Source organism: Podarcis melisellensis (assembly GCF_964234715.1).
Source record: "Podarcis melisellensis genome assembly, chromosome: 2".
Classification (NCBI taxonomy): Eukaryota; Metazoa; Chordata; class Lepidosauria; order Squamata; family Lacertidae; genus Podarcis; species Podarcis melisellensis.
Window position 1 is genome coordinate 48645919 of NC_138529.1, and position 16981 is coordinate 48662899.

The window sequence follows — 16981 nt, forward strand, 5'->3', positions numbered from 1 at the left end:
GAATTTTAAATTGAATGCCATCTTTAAATGATTCCTTATGCTTTCCCGCTGTGTATTGAACCCAGACTATTTTTTGATATAGACAGCTGGGGCACAAGTTATAGAATTTGTAGAAAGAGAAAGGAGTTTCTATTCTTGTGTGACTGTAGCTTTGGGTGGGGAAACCTCTGGTCCTCGGCTTAATTTCATGCAAACCCACAAAGATTGAGTGACAGGAGGAGACAGAACACTGCAATGCTGCACACTACCCCCACAATAGGTCTGCCCACATGGGTCTCTGCTGACTGTGTACAGAATACTGCTTAAGAGCTGTACAACAGCATTCTTTTTACATTTCTAAAGGAAACAGCATTTTGGACTTCCCATTATACACCCTATATTGTCATCTGGCCACCTAGGGTGCAGATAACCATGCATGCTGTTGTGGTTGATTTGTCCAAAAATGCCAAGGGTTTTCTAATGAGGGTAGAGATTCTCATTATCTGGTTAGCTTCTCTAGAAGGGCTGTTTCCCATATGGCTTGATACCAGTGGTCCGTGTTCACTCCTGACAGGTCCCTCCAGTGTCTAGTAATGATGCTGCTGAGTAGGTGGCTTATGATTTCTCTCCTTCTACAAGGACATCTTATCTGTCCTCCCGCCTCGTTTCACCTGGCAAACAATGGCTGAACTTGCTGAAAGTTAGTATTGTCAAGCTGCATTTGTTTCCACTCTCTGGATTATATGTTTATTTATAGGTTGACTGCAGCAGGTATCCGCAGCCACCACTTGGTGATTGCCCACAAGAATACAGGCCTGTGTGTGGCACTGATGGCGTGACCTATGCCCATGTATGCAACTTGTGCGCACGAATCTGGTAAGCCCTTTCCCTCCCCCCCATCACAAATATACTTATATCCATAACATACAACTTGCATAATATCCCCTCCCTCCCTCTGGCCTTCCCTCAACTTTCATTTCTGATTTATTATCATCCCCAGTGTACTCTGCTGTTTTTTTTACAAGGTATCATATTTTCTTTTTGTTACAATATTTGTTCCCTGTGCATGAAATTGTGAATGTTTATTTAAATCCTGCCATCAAGTCAATATTCTTTGTGTCTGCAAATATAATATAAAAGGTTCCCACTCCTTTTCAAAATCACTGAAGTCTGCCTGTCAGCTTTGCCAACTCCACATAGTTCATCAGTTTTTCTTGCCATTGCTCTTTTGTTGGAATTTCTCCAGTCTTCCAATTCTGTGCTATCAGTATTCTCACCGCCGTCGTAGCATACATGAATAATGTCATTTTCTCTTTCGGCAGATCTTGCCCTAAGATACCCAACAGGAAGGCTTCTGGCTGCTTAACAAATGTTATTCTGAACATTTTTTTCAATTCATTATATATCATTTCCCAATATATTTTAACGCTTTTACAATCCCACCACATATGGTAAAAAGTCCCTCCAACTTCTTTACACCTCTAATTCTCCCTCTGTTCATTTTTGTATATTTACGAATCTGGTAAGTCCAACATGGTAAGAAACTACTTCTAAGACAACTATGAGATACCATGCGTTCACTCTACAGTGAACTTTTTCAACCTTGGGTTATTGTTTATGTTGATGATGGTCTTGCCAATATAATTTTAAATGGTGAAATGCCTTGGAAATAATAGGATCGAAAGCTGGGGGAGAAATATATATGTGTGTGTTTTTGTTTGTCCAAGAACTACTCTCTTTATGACACTTTAGTGATACACAGCAACTCTTAAGTACATTATCCCCATCAGGATATTAGAGCCCCAGACTTTTGGTAGTCATTTATATAAATCATTCCTCTGCTATTACAGGGCAACTGGAGTTCAAATTGGCATACGTCACAGAGGAGCATGCAGATCACACAGTATGTCCAATTCTTAATGTTGATATTTTTAAGCTGAAGTTAACTCAGTATAGCAGATATTCTCACTGAAAGATTATGACTGCAAAACAACAGCTCCTGTGTTGGCACCACACCTAACCATTTGCCTAGTACATAATGAGCTCCTAAGTTGTTAATATTATTGATTTGGGAAGTCATATTTGTAGAAGTCAGAAAATTTGCTATATTATAACGAACAATACAATCCTAGGCATGCTTATGCAGAAATAAGTCCCAATTAGTCCAATGAGAGTTGCCTCTACACCCCAAAATGCATATTTTGGCAGCTAAGTCTACCGTTATTTGCATGCAGTTAGAAAAGTGGCTGAAAGTGTAAACATGCAAAGTTGTTTGGCTTCTTGACATTTTCTGCTGTCCCATAATCCAAATTAAAAGCTAGTTGATTTACTATTTTCTTTTCTTCTAGGTTAAGCTGTAGAAAAGCAGGTGTTAATAAGAATGGACACTATTCAAAAAACAAGGAGTTCATTATTACAATACCACGTGGCTCAATTCCGCTTGTCCAAAGGCCTTTATTAAACACAATAAAATAAAAGCAGAAGCCTTTCCTCTTTTACCAGCACACCCATACTTACACACCTCTGTGCCAGTTCAAACTCTCAGCAGGTCAAATACCTTCTGTAGCCAGTGGTGCAATGGGCCAATGCAATGCATCACCCTTCACCAAGCATGTTAAGATGTGTGTGCTCCACAATAGGTCCAAACACATGTAAGCTTGATTGACACCCCCCTTTGCTCTCTCCAATGTTTCCAGAGGATACATTCCATGGGTTGTACCCAATGCTAGCCATACTGAGAGTAGACCCAGAGAAAGTAATAGAGACCCTTTAATTTCAATGTTCTACTCTTGAGTAGACATTAGCTAGATGCAACTCCATATGTGAATTGCTTTTACACATCACCTTATGCACACAATGCCCTCCCCCCACCATGCAAAAATGAGCTATAGTTGGATTCTTATCTATCATTTGTCAGTTTGCAGAGGCCCAAAGCAAGGATCAGCCTTTCAGTACAAGGAAGAGAGGACAGTTTTTATCCACTGTCCAATGTAACTGCCTGAAGCAATGAGATACTATCCAGGAAGGATCTAATTAACAGATAAAGACAAGGTCATAGAAAGAAAGGTAAACTAGTTCCAGAAACTTCCTAGTTGTACATCTTTCCCCAAGAGGTGGGGTTGGGGGAGATGCTAATCTTTTTCCTGTTGCTTTGAACTACCTGTTTGAACTAAGACCCATCTGTTCCTCGACAAACAAGCATGACACAGCAGAGGCCAAACAAAACAGAGGTATCGGAGATATAGAAAAGGCAAAGGGACACAAGTCAAAATAACTGTAGAAACCTGAAGTTCACCATTAGCCACTATAATCTATTGACACAGAGTGTTGTCACTCTGCCCCCTTGAACCTCTTACTGCCTTTGCGTAAGAAGTCGGAAAAACAGTTCACTTTTAGACCAGCAGTATTAATAAGGACTGCAATGGTGTAGGATTCCTACCTTCTTCTAACTCTATGAAAAAGACAGCGGAATGAATACTGGAGATCTGTCACACACCAAATGGTGATTTCGGCTACAATACTATGCATATTTTTACCTTGGAGAATGGTCCATTGAAATCAATGCGGCTTACCTCGTGAGTAGATATCACTGCACAGTCAAGGAGAGTAGGAAGAAAGTCTTTTTGAAATGATGTAAGTTTATTAAAGACATGTATTGTCACAATTATTCAGTTAATGCAGACTAGACTACCATTTGTTGCTTTATGCAGAGTTGCAAAGCCCAGCCCCAGCAAACCATTAAGCCTTTACCCACCACCATGTTGCAGTGGCCATCAGCTACAGCTCAGACTCACCACCAGAGTAGTACTCTGAACAGAACAGATCAAACCAAAAGAACCACTACCCTGGGCAAACCTTTCCCAAAGCACACATAGGAGTCAGCAGCCCAGGATGAAGATAACATCTACTCACCCCAATGTGGAGGTAGAACCTACAATCTGAGCTGGGAAAGAAAGAAAGCTTAAAGTTTTGTGCATGCATGTATGTGCATGTGTAACATCTCCTACATCTGGCATTGCTGTCTCAGGGCCATTTACTACGATTAAACAAACTGGGGAACTATGTAATTCAAGGTGTCTTCATACAGGGGCATTCTCCAACAGTTGATTGAAGGAGACCTGTAGAGTGTAGACAATAATGATTTCCTTACAAAAGAAACTGATCACCGGGAATTGCATATCCCCAAACTACCCCCCCCCCCTTGACACATCATCTTCCTGGCAAGTGAAAGGCACATAATTTGCAATTAAAGGTGCAATCAAAGGTCACAGAGAGGTGCCACTTGGAAGAGGCCATCTGGGCAGACTGGATAAACAGGGCTGTGATCTCTTCAGCCAGCCGGCCAGTCCCCAGCACACTGTGCATCAGCGGCTTCTGCGGGGCGACTCAGTGGTCCTTAAAGTTTGCCTGCCTCTTCTCCACGAAGGCACTCATCCCTTCTTTCCTGTCGTCCGTGGCGAAGGTGGCGTGGAACAGCCTCTTCTCTGCCTTATTGCCCTCGGCCAGAGTCATCTCGAAGGCAGCGTTCACCGCCTCCTTGGCCATGGCCGCCACCAGCTTGGAGTTCTTGGCGATCTTCTCGCCGCAGCCGACGGCTTCGTCCAGCAGCTTGTCCACGGGGCAGACCTTGCTGACCAGGCCGGCTGCCTTGGCCTCTTGCGCCGAGATGCGCTCGCCGGTGAGGACCATCTCCATGGCCAGGGACTTGCCCACGGCCCGGGTCAGCCTCTGCGTGCCGCCGGCGCCGGGGATGGTGCCCAGCAGGATCTCGGGCTGCCCGAACTGCGCCTTCTCGCCGGCGTAGATGATGTCGCACATCATGGCCAGCTCGCAGCCTCCGCCGAGCGCGTAGCCGTTGACCGCGGCGATGACGGGCTTCCTGACCGTGGAGACCCGGTTCCAGTGCGCCAGGAAGTTCCCCGCGTAGCACTCCTGGAAGGTGCGGCCCTGCATCTCCTTGATGTCCGCGCCGGCCGCGAAGGCCTTCTCGCTGCCCGTGATGACCACGGCGCCCACGCCAGGGTCCCGCTCCAGGGCGTCCAGCGCCTCGCTCACCTCGGTCATCAGCCCGTCGCACAGCGCGTTCAGGGCCTGCGGGCGGTTCAGGCGGATCACCGCCACGCTCTGCGCCGAGCCGCGCTTCTCCACCACGATGTACTGGAACTGAGGCGCCGCCGCCGCCGCCGCCAGGAAGCGACGGGAAGGGCGCCGCGCGGCAGCTGCCGAGAGCAGGAGAGGCAGGCGGAGGCGGCGGAGGGCGCAGGCGGCGGCCATGCTGGCAGGGCAAAAGGTAAGGGCAAGAGGAGCCGCAGTCAATGTGCTCCTTTAGGAGGATTTCCGGTCCCCACGCGGCGGAAACCCGCCATTTGAGTGGCAAGGGTGGTGGAAACGGGCGTGTGAATGGATTTCGGAGGAGGGTTTAGAGAGAAAAAGAAAGGTGGGGAGAGGGAGGGCAGGGTCAGAGGCTCCCTTTCCTTGCACGGCTTTGAAAGCGTCCCTAGAATCCCCTCCAGGGTCATCTAGTCACCCCCCCCCCCGCAATGCGGGAATCTCAGCTAAAGTATCCTTGACACTACAGATGACCATCTAGCCTCTGCTCCAAGGAAGGGAAGTCCACCACCTCGCGAGACAGTCGGTCTCACCGTCTTACCGCCAGAAAGTTCTTCCTAATGTTCATTCGGAATCTCCTTCCTCCCCTGCTTGCCCCCCTGGAGCGTTTTAATCGAAGCCGGGAGTGACGGTTGCTGAGCTCTCTTGTTTTTCTTCACCTCCCTTTGCGCACGAGCCTCCGGAAATGCCCGGCGGCTGAACAGGAAGCGGAAGCGCCGCTCAGTGCTGGGAGGAAGTGTCTCCAGCTGGAGCGGCTCCTCGGATCAGAACCCCAATAACGGGGGGTGGCCGGGCAGGTGAGAGGCTGCTGCGGTGGGTTGTGTCTGGCGGGTCCCTAAGTCCCTGCGCTGAGGGGAGCGCGGAGAGCCGGGCGGGCAGCGGCCGCCGCTAACACAGCCGCCTCCGAGTCCCGCGGGGACTGTATTGGAGCTGACGGCGACCCCCGACCCCCTTCCCCCCCCTCGCAACTGACTCCGAGGAAGGATGTGCGCGCGTGTCTGTGAGTGCGTGTGTGTTTGGGGCACCTTTAAATTCGCGGCCCAGGCTGGCCTTCCTCTCCTCGGCCTGCGGCTCTGCGGCCCGTCTCTAGCTTCCTTTTACTCGGGAAGAAATGCCATTGTTTTTATGTGGGAGGCTGGCCCTTTTACTCGAGAAGAAATCGGCTGCTTTTGCCGAAAAAACGGAAGGTATTCGCTTTGTCTCTCTCTTTCCCCAACCTTCACCGCCTTGCTCTTAGGGGATCCTGTTTCATCTCTTTCGTTTCTTACCTGGCGAGAGCTAGTGCGTTGCTCTCGCTGACTCTCCCCAAGCTCCACTCCTTTTTAACGTTTCTTGGAGCAGGGACTGATGTTGCTGGACTTGCTGGGGAATTGTCCTATGTTCACCAGGCAGTCATCACATTCATTATCCCCGTCACACAGAATCTCTGCTATTAATAGGAATGGTGGCCTGGATTTTCAGTTTCCTTTTGAATAATAGAAGTGAAAACTAGTCAGTGAATTCATTGGGCCAGGACTGAAAAGGGAATGGAAAAGCCCCAAAACCTGTGTAAAACATTTCATATTTAAAACCTGACTCAAGACTTTCAGTGCTTATGCTTTTCTAGTTTGTTGCAGCTAGAGATACACTGCAACCACATAATTTCTGACAGCCAGGTTCTCTGAATCCCACTATGTAAAGATGTGTTTGGTTTCTTTTTCAGATGTCTAACGCCATGCAATAGTTTTTCTGGCTAACCATATAAAACACTGGTTTAATGAAATGTACATCACAATAAATATGTTAGTTTTATATTACCACGGAATATTGTTCTTTTAAACTTGTTTTTCAGAAGTTGACTGCTGAAGTAATGGCAATTAGCAAAATATTTATTTGGGGGAGGGGTTATATAAGAATTCCCAGCTGAAGTCTGTTTATTTATTTTATGGAAGTTATACCCTGCTTGTTTGTAGAAAGCCTCAATTTACTAATTGGCTTCTGCTAACTCTGGGTTTTCTTTAGTCCTTATTTCTCACTGAGAGATTTTATATATGAAAGAGATCATTATATATATATTTTCCTAAAATAAATTTATATTTACTATTTATTTTTCTTTGTTCTTTACTAAATTTCATGTTTATGACAGGTCTTGCCTTGAATTTCTGCATGTTAAATACTCATATTCTCCTGTGTCACCATTTTCTCCTGCAGTTTCACTGTATCTGCCTACCAGCCCTGATCCCTTTAATCAGCAAACATCACCATAATGGGGCCTAGGCGGAAAAATGTAAAAGTATGTTCCACAAGCAGGGGAGGACCCATATGTATTAAAACTGCTGATCTGAAGGACTATATGAACCAACTTTCACATGAAGTGCTTTGTCATATTTTCAGGTGGGTTGGAAGATAATGTTCTGTTTTTGATGTTTCATGTAATTCACTGTAATACCTGAGAACAAAAATCAGATTATCTGTTCAATCCTGAAAGTGAAATATGCCTTTAATTTAGCATTATCAGATTAACCTTCTCCCTGTATAAAGCGGACCAGTTTCTTCAGACTTATTGCTGGTATTTTTTTTTGAAATGCTTATGCTCATGAGCAATTAGAAATAATAATTTGCAAGATATGTTATGATGTACCTGTGATTTGTTGATGTAGACCATATATCTTTTTACATTGATTTAGCATTAAGGAGCTGCTTTATGTTTTGTTGCCAGATGAAATTGGTCTTTGCCTTTATATTGTACCTGCTGTTCAGCTGAAAGGGCTCCCGGAGTCACCATTAAAAAAGATGACAGTCCCTTCCCTCCTCATCCCTTTTTTCCTTTGGTGTTGTGCCTTTTAGATTATTACACTTCAAGGCAAGGACAGTCTTATTTTTTAATGGAACAGTAAGTGACTGGGAGCCTTTTCAGATGAACATGGGAAGGGAAAAAGCAATCTCTGCCTCTAGTTATTAAAGTTCTTCTAATGAGCATCCTATTGGAATGGCTGGTGACAATTGAGGGAACCTTTTCTCCACCTAGAGGCTATTTTGAGTGGCGAGGAACCTATTAGGATGGTCCATTCTCAGAAACTGATAGATCCAATGGGTTTCTGGATGGCTCTTGGTGATTTTTGATCCTGAGAGCCCTTTCCTGCTTTGTGGAGCTTCTTTGACTCCCTTATATACTCCAGAGCTTAGGGCAAGAAAACAAGCTGGGAGATGGCGGCTTGAACGTGAGTGGAGGAAAACTCTGGTCAAATGCAATTGAACACCGATGAGGGCTCATCATCAAGCTACCTAGTGACAATGAAGGCTGCCTCCATCATGGAGGGCTTTCTTGAGGGTGGTGCCTGCCCTGTAGAACACCCTTCCAACAGATATCAAGGAGATAAGTAACTATACAACCATTAGAAGACATCTGAAGGCAGCCCTGTATAGGGAAGTTTTTTTTAATGTTTAATGTTTTATTCTGTTTTTATATATGTTGGAAACTGCCCAGAGTGCCTGGGGCAACCCAGTCAGATGGGCCGGTACTACTTTTTTTAAAAAAAATGTTAGGTGGGTCTCAGTTAGACTGACCAAGGAGGAATTTCAAGTCCTAATGTTCAGAATCAAAAGACCTAGCCCCCTAAATCATGAAAGTTGGATGTAGCAATCACAGATTTGAAAGTTTTGTGAATGAGAGATGCTTGCTATTTGCCTTGCTGTAAGCACAGAGAAATGCTTATAGCTCAGCTGGTTAGAGCGTGGTGCTGATAATGCTAAGGTTGGAGGTTCGACCCCCGTATGGGACAGCTGCACATTCCTGCATTGCAGGGGGTTGGACTAGGTGATCTTCAATGTCCTTTCCAGCTCTGTAATTCTATGAGATTTATTTTGACAAACTTAAATGTTTTTAGTCTAATAAATAATCCAATTTAATTTTCTGATGAAGTGAATGGTGTTAGCCGCAGTTGTATTATTTCCAGTCAAACTATGTTAAATTGAGTGCCTTGCCTGTTTGATAGCCATACATTATTTCTGCTTTAATGCAATAGTACAGTTTTGATACAATTTTAATACTGTTTTAATACAATAGTACTTGCATCCATGGGACACTGGTGGCGCTGTGGGTAAAAGCCTCAGCGCCTAGGACTTGCCGATCGAAAGGTCGGCGGTTCGAATCCCTGCTGCGGGGTGCGCTCCCGCTGCTCGGTCCCAGCGCCTGCCAACCTAGCAGTTCGAAAGCACCTCTGGGTGCAAGTAGATAAATAGGGACCGCTTACCAGCGGGAAGGTAAATGGCGTTTCCGTGTGCAGCTCTGGCTCGCCAGAGCAGCGATGTCACACTGGCCATGTGACCCGGAAGTGTCTCCGGACAGCGCTGGCCCCTGGCCTCTTAAGTGAGATGGGCACACAACCCCAGAGTCTGTCAAGACTGGCCCGTACGGGCAGGGGTACCTTTACCTTTACCTTTTACTTGCATCCATTGCTGAATTTATTATGTGCTATGATGTGTGTGGATGTGTATAGCAGCATCCAGATTGTAATTTGTTTTAACAGCAGAGGGGAAAAAGAAACAAACCATTAGAGAATTAATCCTATCTTTCCTCTCCCACTCTCCTTCTGAAGGTATCTTCCGCTGCAGGATATCATGTGCATGGAATGCCTCTCTCGGAAGTTAAAGGAAGCAGTCACCCTATATTTGAGAGTGGTGAAGGTTGTGGATCTCTGCGCAGGCCGCTGGTGGGAATATATGCCCACTGGTGAGTGTTGCTCTTAATCAGGGTAGTGATGCACTGCAATATATCTTATGCTTTTAAATTACAGCTGTTACAAGCCATTGTTTTTAAAAAGCATTTCATGGAGTCTAAATTTCTATAGCACTTTTTGCATGCACCATGGCTTTATGGAGTATTTTCTCAGGACCCCTTCCAGTGCTAGCAACTGTTTCTATTCATAGGAGTGCATCCTCAAGCCACTCCTTTGATAAGAATTGGAGCAGCAGAAGGACTTTTACCCATCTTCAGTTCACAAGGAGACATGGCAGAAGTCCCTCTGATGCCTTTTTTTGTCATTCCCTTTTGTGACTTGCAGGTGCACTCTGATGGACAATATGGCAATATCAGATGTGACCCTTCCTTGTTCTCACTACAACCTTATGCAAGATGATGCTATACCTCCCATTTTACAGCTGGGGATCTGGGGCCAAGAGTGAGTGACTTGCCCAAGACTATCCGTTGAATTTGCTAGACCGAATGATTCCTCTGCCAAAAATTGTTAGATAAAGTTATGGAATTAAAAACTTCTGAAAACCCTACATGTGCATGCACCAAAGTTTGCCTTTGTGGCTGTTCTTATTCCCACACCCCATGGTATTACTCAGTGCCTATCTAGAACAGGCATAGGCAAACTCCGGCCCTCCAGATGTTTGGGACTACAACTAGAACAAATGTTTTTTTCAAATGTTTGTGCACCAAGATTTCTAGAACTGAGAGATTAAAAGTGGAGGCCTTCCTCTTTCCTTTGTATAGGTTTCATTTTAAAGGAAATCATAATAGCAGTATAAAATAAGGAGCCACCAATAAAACATGCCAAAAATATAAAAAACACAGTATCAAGGGGAGGGGGGAGGTGTAGATTTAGAGCAATATATCTCACATTGTATTCTCCACTGAGGAGGTCAGTAATGGCAGATAATCGTCTCTTAAATATCTTGTCTATTATTACCAATCTTCTGCCTTATGTACCTGTGTGTTTTGGTGTGTTTTTAGTTGAGCACTTGGTTCAAGAAGGGCCACAGTGAGGCACAGGAGGCTCGGCCATGTCCCTTGTGAACTTTGTGTATAGCCTAAAATATGCACTGAGTCCTCTTTAAGACAGTGCTTTCTGTTGGACAAATCAGTGAAGGGTTTCTTGAAAACAGAAAATTTGAAACCAGTGACTTAGACAATGGAAAATACAAAAGAAGACATGTTTTCTGCATGTCAAAATACTGTGTAGTTGCCATGATATCTCTCAAAAGCCATTCCTTACATGATTTCTATAATTAATAGACCCTTCATTTCCTGTTCTAAACCTGCTGATGGTGAAATAGCTTACACCCCCCCCCCACTGATTGTAAAGTACAACCAGTAATTAAAATGCCTAATAGTTGCTGTTTTCTGGATGTACATAGAAACAAGAGGAAGATCCTCTTGAGCCAGGAAGGTTGGGGACAGTTATAATAGTCCAAAGCAAGAAAATATGGTACCCATCTTTAAAAGGGGAAATGAGAATGGCTGAAAGAATGAAGGGACAGGTGGCCTTGGTTTGTTAGCAAGAAAAATGAGTCAAACAGTGTATTATGAGTACATGAGCAGTAACATAATGTGCTCAATTACAAAATGGGGAGGTGGGGAAGCCAACATTTATTTGTGCCAAAAGGACTGTAAAAAAAAAAAAGTTGACATAACTTAGGCAAAGCATTTTAGTCCCCTCTTATTCTGCAAATTAAGCATCTTCATCTTAAATCCACAGTGGGGGAAATGCATAACTTTAGCTGGATCATGTCCAAATTAGATTCCACCTTTTTGAGTACTCTTATTTCTGTCAAAACTTGACTAATCAACCATACTCTCTTCTTGTATGTACGCAAATTTCTGTTGTTGTCTAAGCAGTGGAGTACTTTTGTAGTTCTCTAGCCCTGCATTTGAGGTGTAGAATTTGAGTTCTAGAATAACAAAATTAAGTATATGGTTCCTCTTTTTTGCGTTCGTCCAAAGCATGGGTGGTGATGCTTGCGGGGTAAAATAAAACAAAGAAAGCAACACAAATCCTTGCTCTGTCATTATATGTGGATTGTAAACTGCACCATCCGTCTTCCTTGCACATCTATACTTCTCTTCTTCCTCAGAGATAAAATATGTGTCATCTTCTCAGGATTCACAGATTCCAGCTTCCTGACATTGCTGAAGAAAATGCCAGATATTGAGCAGCTATATGGGCTTCACCCCAGGCACCTGGATAGGCGCAGAGTTCGTGGCTATGAAGCTTTCAGCATTCCAGGAGTTCTAGAAGCCCTGCAAGCTTGCCCAAATCTACTAGTAGGTGTTGTATATTCAAAATATAAACACACATATTCATATGGCAGTTGCGATCCTTGATCATACTTGTGGGCGTGAGGGGATGGATATGGTTATACAAAACAGCAGATGGTGCTGTATCTTATGGATTTTGTTCAGTTCCATTCACTTATAGCTATTTATCATATTATTAGCTACAGCAACTGAATTTTAGATTCAGCTATTACTCAGCTGTGCTTTTAATTAAATCTTGAATTCTCTCCTTAAAATCCAACTGTTGCAAACAGATGGGCCAGAAATTATGTGACTGGAAAATAGTGTACAAATAGCTATTCATATGTCTGTGAATCTACAGCATTTAAACACTTATTTTTTGTTTGCACGATATGTGGATTATATGCAGAATGAAGGGTGGGCTGGGAAGGTCCAAAAACTGATTACAGGTGACAGAGCAAACTGGTTGCTTCAGAATTGTCATGTTAAAAAGGTTTACCTTTCATCTATGAGACCTATGCATATTCTACTGCATTAAAAAAAAACAACAGATTTTCTTGCCTTCTGCAGCATTTACTGATTTTGACATTGGAAATCAAGGTTATTTTCCATTGTGTAATTCCACCTATATAAAACTTTTGAAGTCTTTTCTTTGAGGGATTTATCTGAACTTCAATACTTAGGCTTAAAAAAAGTTGAAGTATTCCTTCTAACCTTTTGTGAAGTTTCAAAATACTTAATCTAATTGGATTAATTTCTTTCTGTTCTTATAGCACTGAATTTGTAAACTTAATTGATGTTAAGATATTATTTTAGTTGCATGTTTTTATTGTTAGTTGCCTGGGATTTATGGAAAGGTTGGTGTATCAATCACTAGCAAGTAAAAGTAAACTTTAGAATTTTAGATCTACTGCAGTGTAAGCTAGGCATGAGCTATTAAAACATCATAACTAGGAAATGCATGTGTCAATTGAGTTCGGGTTTTTTACTGCTGCTTACATGAATTGAAAGAGCTCAAATGTTGAAGATTATTCTTACTACTAATTGTTTCTTGAGAGAGAGAATGTGTGTGTGAGAGCGCTTATGCTAATGATTGAGATTTCCCATCATTCTATACTGTTTTTTTTTTTTTTTTTTTTGTTTTTGCTTTAGGGAGTTGAAACTTCCCACTTGGAACTGGTAGAAGCCATTTGGACATACATGCCACAAGTTCACATCCTTGGAAAGTTTCGAAATCGCAATGGTGCCTTCCCAATTCCAGCTGAAAATAAACTAAAAATACCAATAGGAGCTAAAATTCAGACTTTGCACTTAGTAGGTAAGCATTGTAGTGAAATACTTCCAGTGGATACATCATGAATGAAAAGCTGTGAAATCAGAAAGCGCACTTATTTCACTTCATTGTGCTGAATTCTCAGCTTGAACACTGTTTCATTTGCAGACTAAAGTACTAGTCTGCAAGTATTGCTTGCACACACCCCTACAAAAATTAAACCTTTAAGTGTTTGTCCTTGAAGTGTCTGTTTTTTGGACCTGACGTACTGCTTTGTTTCCTGTATTTTAGGAGTTAATGTACCTGACATTCCTTGCATCCCAATGCTGAGGCACCTGTACCTGAAGTGGGTGAGGCTCACCAAACCACAGCCTTTTAAAGATTTCCTTTGCATCAGTTTACGCACTTTTGTCATGAGAAATTGTGCAGGTAAAAGAGCATAAGGTCCCTTTCTCGAATTTATATTGGGAGGGGAGGGTATGCTTCTCATTTACTAAGAGTGAATGTGGATCTGTGTTCAAAATAAGTTTGAATAAGGAAATAGCAAATAACTTGCTTAACAACCAAATGATTATTTAGTCAGTTTAACGTTGTGAGAATTGAACTACGTCTTTGCTGGCAATTTTATCCAATATGTTTTCCAGGTGTGTTGTTGCTTTCAACATGGAACTTCCTATAGTACTTCTGTAGCAATACAGAACTATAGCTCTGTAAATCTGTTCATATGGGCATTTTCTGCATTCTCTTTTCAGTACTAGTAAGCAAACCATTTCCTCACTTGAGTACAATGTTTGAAAAGTCATCTATGAGCATTATAATGATGTTGCTGCTGTACATAAAAATGTCTACCTAGCCATTCACCAGTGAATGCTGACTGCTGGAATATTTCTGTCTTTTGTAGGACCCACAAACTCGTTGAAGTATGTCCCCTTGGTCACAGGATTGGCTTCTGCTCGAAATCTGGAACATCTAGAATTAGTTCGAGTTCCCTTCCTCGGGGGTCTTATACAGCATGTTGTAGAAGACAGCTGGAGATCTGGTATGCAGTCTCTTACTTGGAATACAAAATTTATTCTTTGAAACAAACTACTGACAGTATTTACTTTTCTAAGACTTTGTGGTGGTGTTGTGTGAAAGCAAGTGAAGGTAATAGGTAAATTTAGATCTTTCTCTTTAAAGTTTAAACCAACAATTGGATTTCATGACGTTGCATACTTTGCCTTAGATTACATGGGAGACTAAGAACTTGTTCACTCACGGTCCCAGCATGTACATTCACCATGCTGTAGGTGATGCTAGCCTTAGCTTGTGCACAAACACACCATTTTCTGTGAACTAAAGCCTCCATTGATATTCAGCTAGATTCTTCTCAGGCAATCCATCCATTGTGAAAAGAAGCACTGTGGGTGTCAAATGTCTGCTGTGTTTGAAAGTACTGTAACAGGGTTTTATTGTTGAGATATTTAGCATGCTAGAAAAGGCAGCGGGGAAGTCTTTCTTCACACCACTGAATGGCCTATGGAGGTTGCAGACAACACACTTGCTGCCATTTAATTAATTGCTGTTGGGAGAGAAAAAATATACTTGCCAACATTTGAGAATTGGTGTCCTTTTTTTATTCCGTGTATACAGCTCAGAAATAAATATACTAACAGCTGCTTCCCAATCTGTGCATCCATGATGAAAAGAGACACATCATTCAATTCAGATATTGCAGAGCACACAGGGGTTTTTTTTGATACTGACTTGTATCTAGCTAAGTCATACTCAGTGTAACTCCACTGAAATCAATGGGTTTAAGTTATTCAGGTCCAGCTATTTCAGCTGGCCTATTGTGAGTGTGTTGTAATTGGGTACAAGCATTGAGATTGATGTATACTCAATAAATAGTAATGTGCTGAAGCAAATTTAAGTTTGTTTCTTTAGTCAGGCTCCTTTATAGACAAGGATTGGTGGAGCTTATATTGAGATGAGATATAGAGTTTTGCTTTTGTTTCTCCAACACACTTGTGTACATAATTATTCCAGGGAGGCTTAGTATTGATACTCAAATATTGAACCCCTCTTATCTATCAACAGGGGGCTTTAGAAATTTGCACACTATAGTTCTGGGAGCTTGCAAGAATGCTCTGGAAGTGGACCTTGGCTACCTCATCATAACTGCTGCACGAAGGTACTTGAATCATTTCAGCAGAGTTTCTCATTTTAATTTTATTTGCCAGTGAGTCACCATTATGTTTATACATGAAAGTCATATTAATAGACCTTTGCATACTGTTGTTAGTGAATTCTGTGCACTGGTGTTAATTCTGCAATACCTTATTTTTCATCATAGCGTATTTTTAAAAATCCTCACAATATTGCACTGGCTTCCCATTTGTTGATGAGCCAAATTAAAGGTGCTAATAATGACTTATAAAGCCATAAGCAATTTGGGATCTAAATATTTGAAGGTGTGTCTCCTTCCACATCAACTCGCCTTTGTGCTTGGATCAGCTAAGGAGGCTGTTTTGGTTGCTCTGCAGCTAATGGAAATCTGTTGTGCAACAACCAAGGGAAGGGCCTTCTCTGCCATGATGCCTTAAGTATGGAACGCCCTCCTCTTAGACCTGTGACTGACAACTGGCCCTTATGAGTTTTCAGTGCTAGCTATGGACCCATTAATTTGATCAGGATTTTATTAAGATATTAATTTTTGTCAGGGATGTGGTATTGGTGTTGCTTTTGCTGCTATTTTATCTGCTCCTTGGTTTTTTAAAATTTATTGATAATTGTGGTTTTAAGCCTATTTTATGGTATACAGCCTGAGATTGCTCTCACAGTGAAGGGCATATTCTTCTTGCAAGTTACAAACAATAGAAGTATTGTCTCCTGTGTGAATGTGCATATTCTGTGCCAGGAAATATTTGTTAGTCTACGCTTTTCTCATTTTGTTTCATCTCTTTTCAGGTTGCATGAAGTACGAATCCAGCCTTCCCTAACCAAAGATGGAGTATTCTCTGCACTAAAGATGGCAGAATTGGAGTTTCCACAATTTGAAACACTACATCTTGGATACGTTGATGAGTTTTTGCTGCAGTGTATGAAATCCTTCAATTTTCCTTTGGGTTATCTATCAGATGTTAGGGTAGATCTGGATGTTATCTGCCTAGATCGGGGATGAGCTAACCTTTCACCTTCCAGATGTGAGTTGTAGTCCAACAGCATCATATCTGATTATTGGCCATGCTGACTAGGACAGATGGGAGGCCAATAAACCTGGAGGGCCGCAGGTTCCCATCCCTGGTCTATATGCTTCTAATCTTAGAAAGGCCAGCGGCTGTATAATGCATCCTTGTGTAATGCATGAGCATCCTCTAGTTCCCTGCTGATTCTTTTCCATGATGACACCTGCAGATGTCTTACACAGGGAACCTTGACTAAAATAGCTTGTGCAAATATGGACATGTGGGCACTGGTGTCATCTGTTGGTGGTATGGAAACAATCTACATTCTTCAGAATCCCCATGTGGTGTGGAGTCAGTAGTGCATGAAAACGCTACGATAGTGACGTGCACTATTTCGAGTCCAAATTGGAAGGCAGCTCTTTTTCCAGCCAGCAATTGATATCCCTTCCT

The 16981-nt window shown here is 42.7% G+C and overlaps 2 protein-coding genes across 4 annotated transcripts in view; one reads left to right on the plus strand and one right to left on the minus strand.

Moving 5' to 3' along the window:
* Window positions 1-3597: 3597 nt before the first annotated feature.
* Window positions 3598-5253, minus strand: ECHS1 (enoyl-CoA hydratase, short chain 1; the record flags this gene model as incomplete). Its single annotated transcript, XM_081899200.1, has 1 exon — window positions 3598-5253. The coding sequence occupies one exon, from the start codon at window positions 5251-5253 to the stop codon at window positions 4366-4368; it is 888 nt and encodes a 295-aa protein (XP_081755326.1). The 3' UTR covers window positions 3598-4365.
* A 499-nt stretch (window positions 5254-5752) lies between these two features.
* The window catches only part of FBXO38 (F-box protein 38), a 35727-nt gene continuing 24498 nt past the window's right edge, over window positions 5753-16981 (plus strand). The window contains exons 1-9 of one of the 3 annotated variants that reach the window (XM_081899116.1): window positions 5753-5885; window positions 7279-7461; window positions 9666-9799; window positions 11955-12118; window positions 13244-13409; window positions 13656-13793; window positions 14266-14403; window positions 15444-15537; window positions 16314-16444. In XM_081899116.1, coding sequence (XP_081755242.1) covers window positions 7334-7461; window positions 9666-9799; window positions 11955-12118; window positions 13244-13409; window positions 13656-13793; window positions 14266-14403; window positions 15444-15537; window positions 16314-16444 — 1093 coding nt within the window. In that variant the 5' untranslated portion in view covers window positions 5753-5885; window positions 7279-7333. Of the gene's footprint in view, window positions 5886-5907; window positions 6276-7278; window positions 7462-9663; window positions 9800-10130; window positions 10248-11954; window positions 12119-13243; window positions 13410-13655; window positions 13794-14265; window positions 14404-15443; window positions 15538-16313; window positions 16445-16981 lie in introns of those variants that run through there. The other 2 variants (XM_081899117.1, XM_081899118.1) reach the window with 2 other exon arrangements.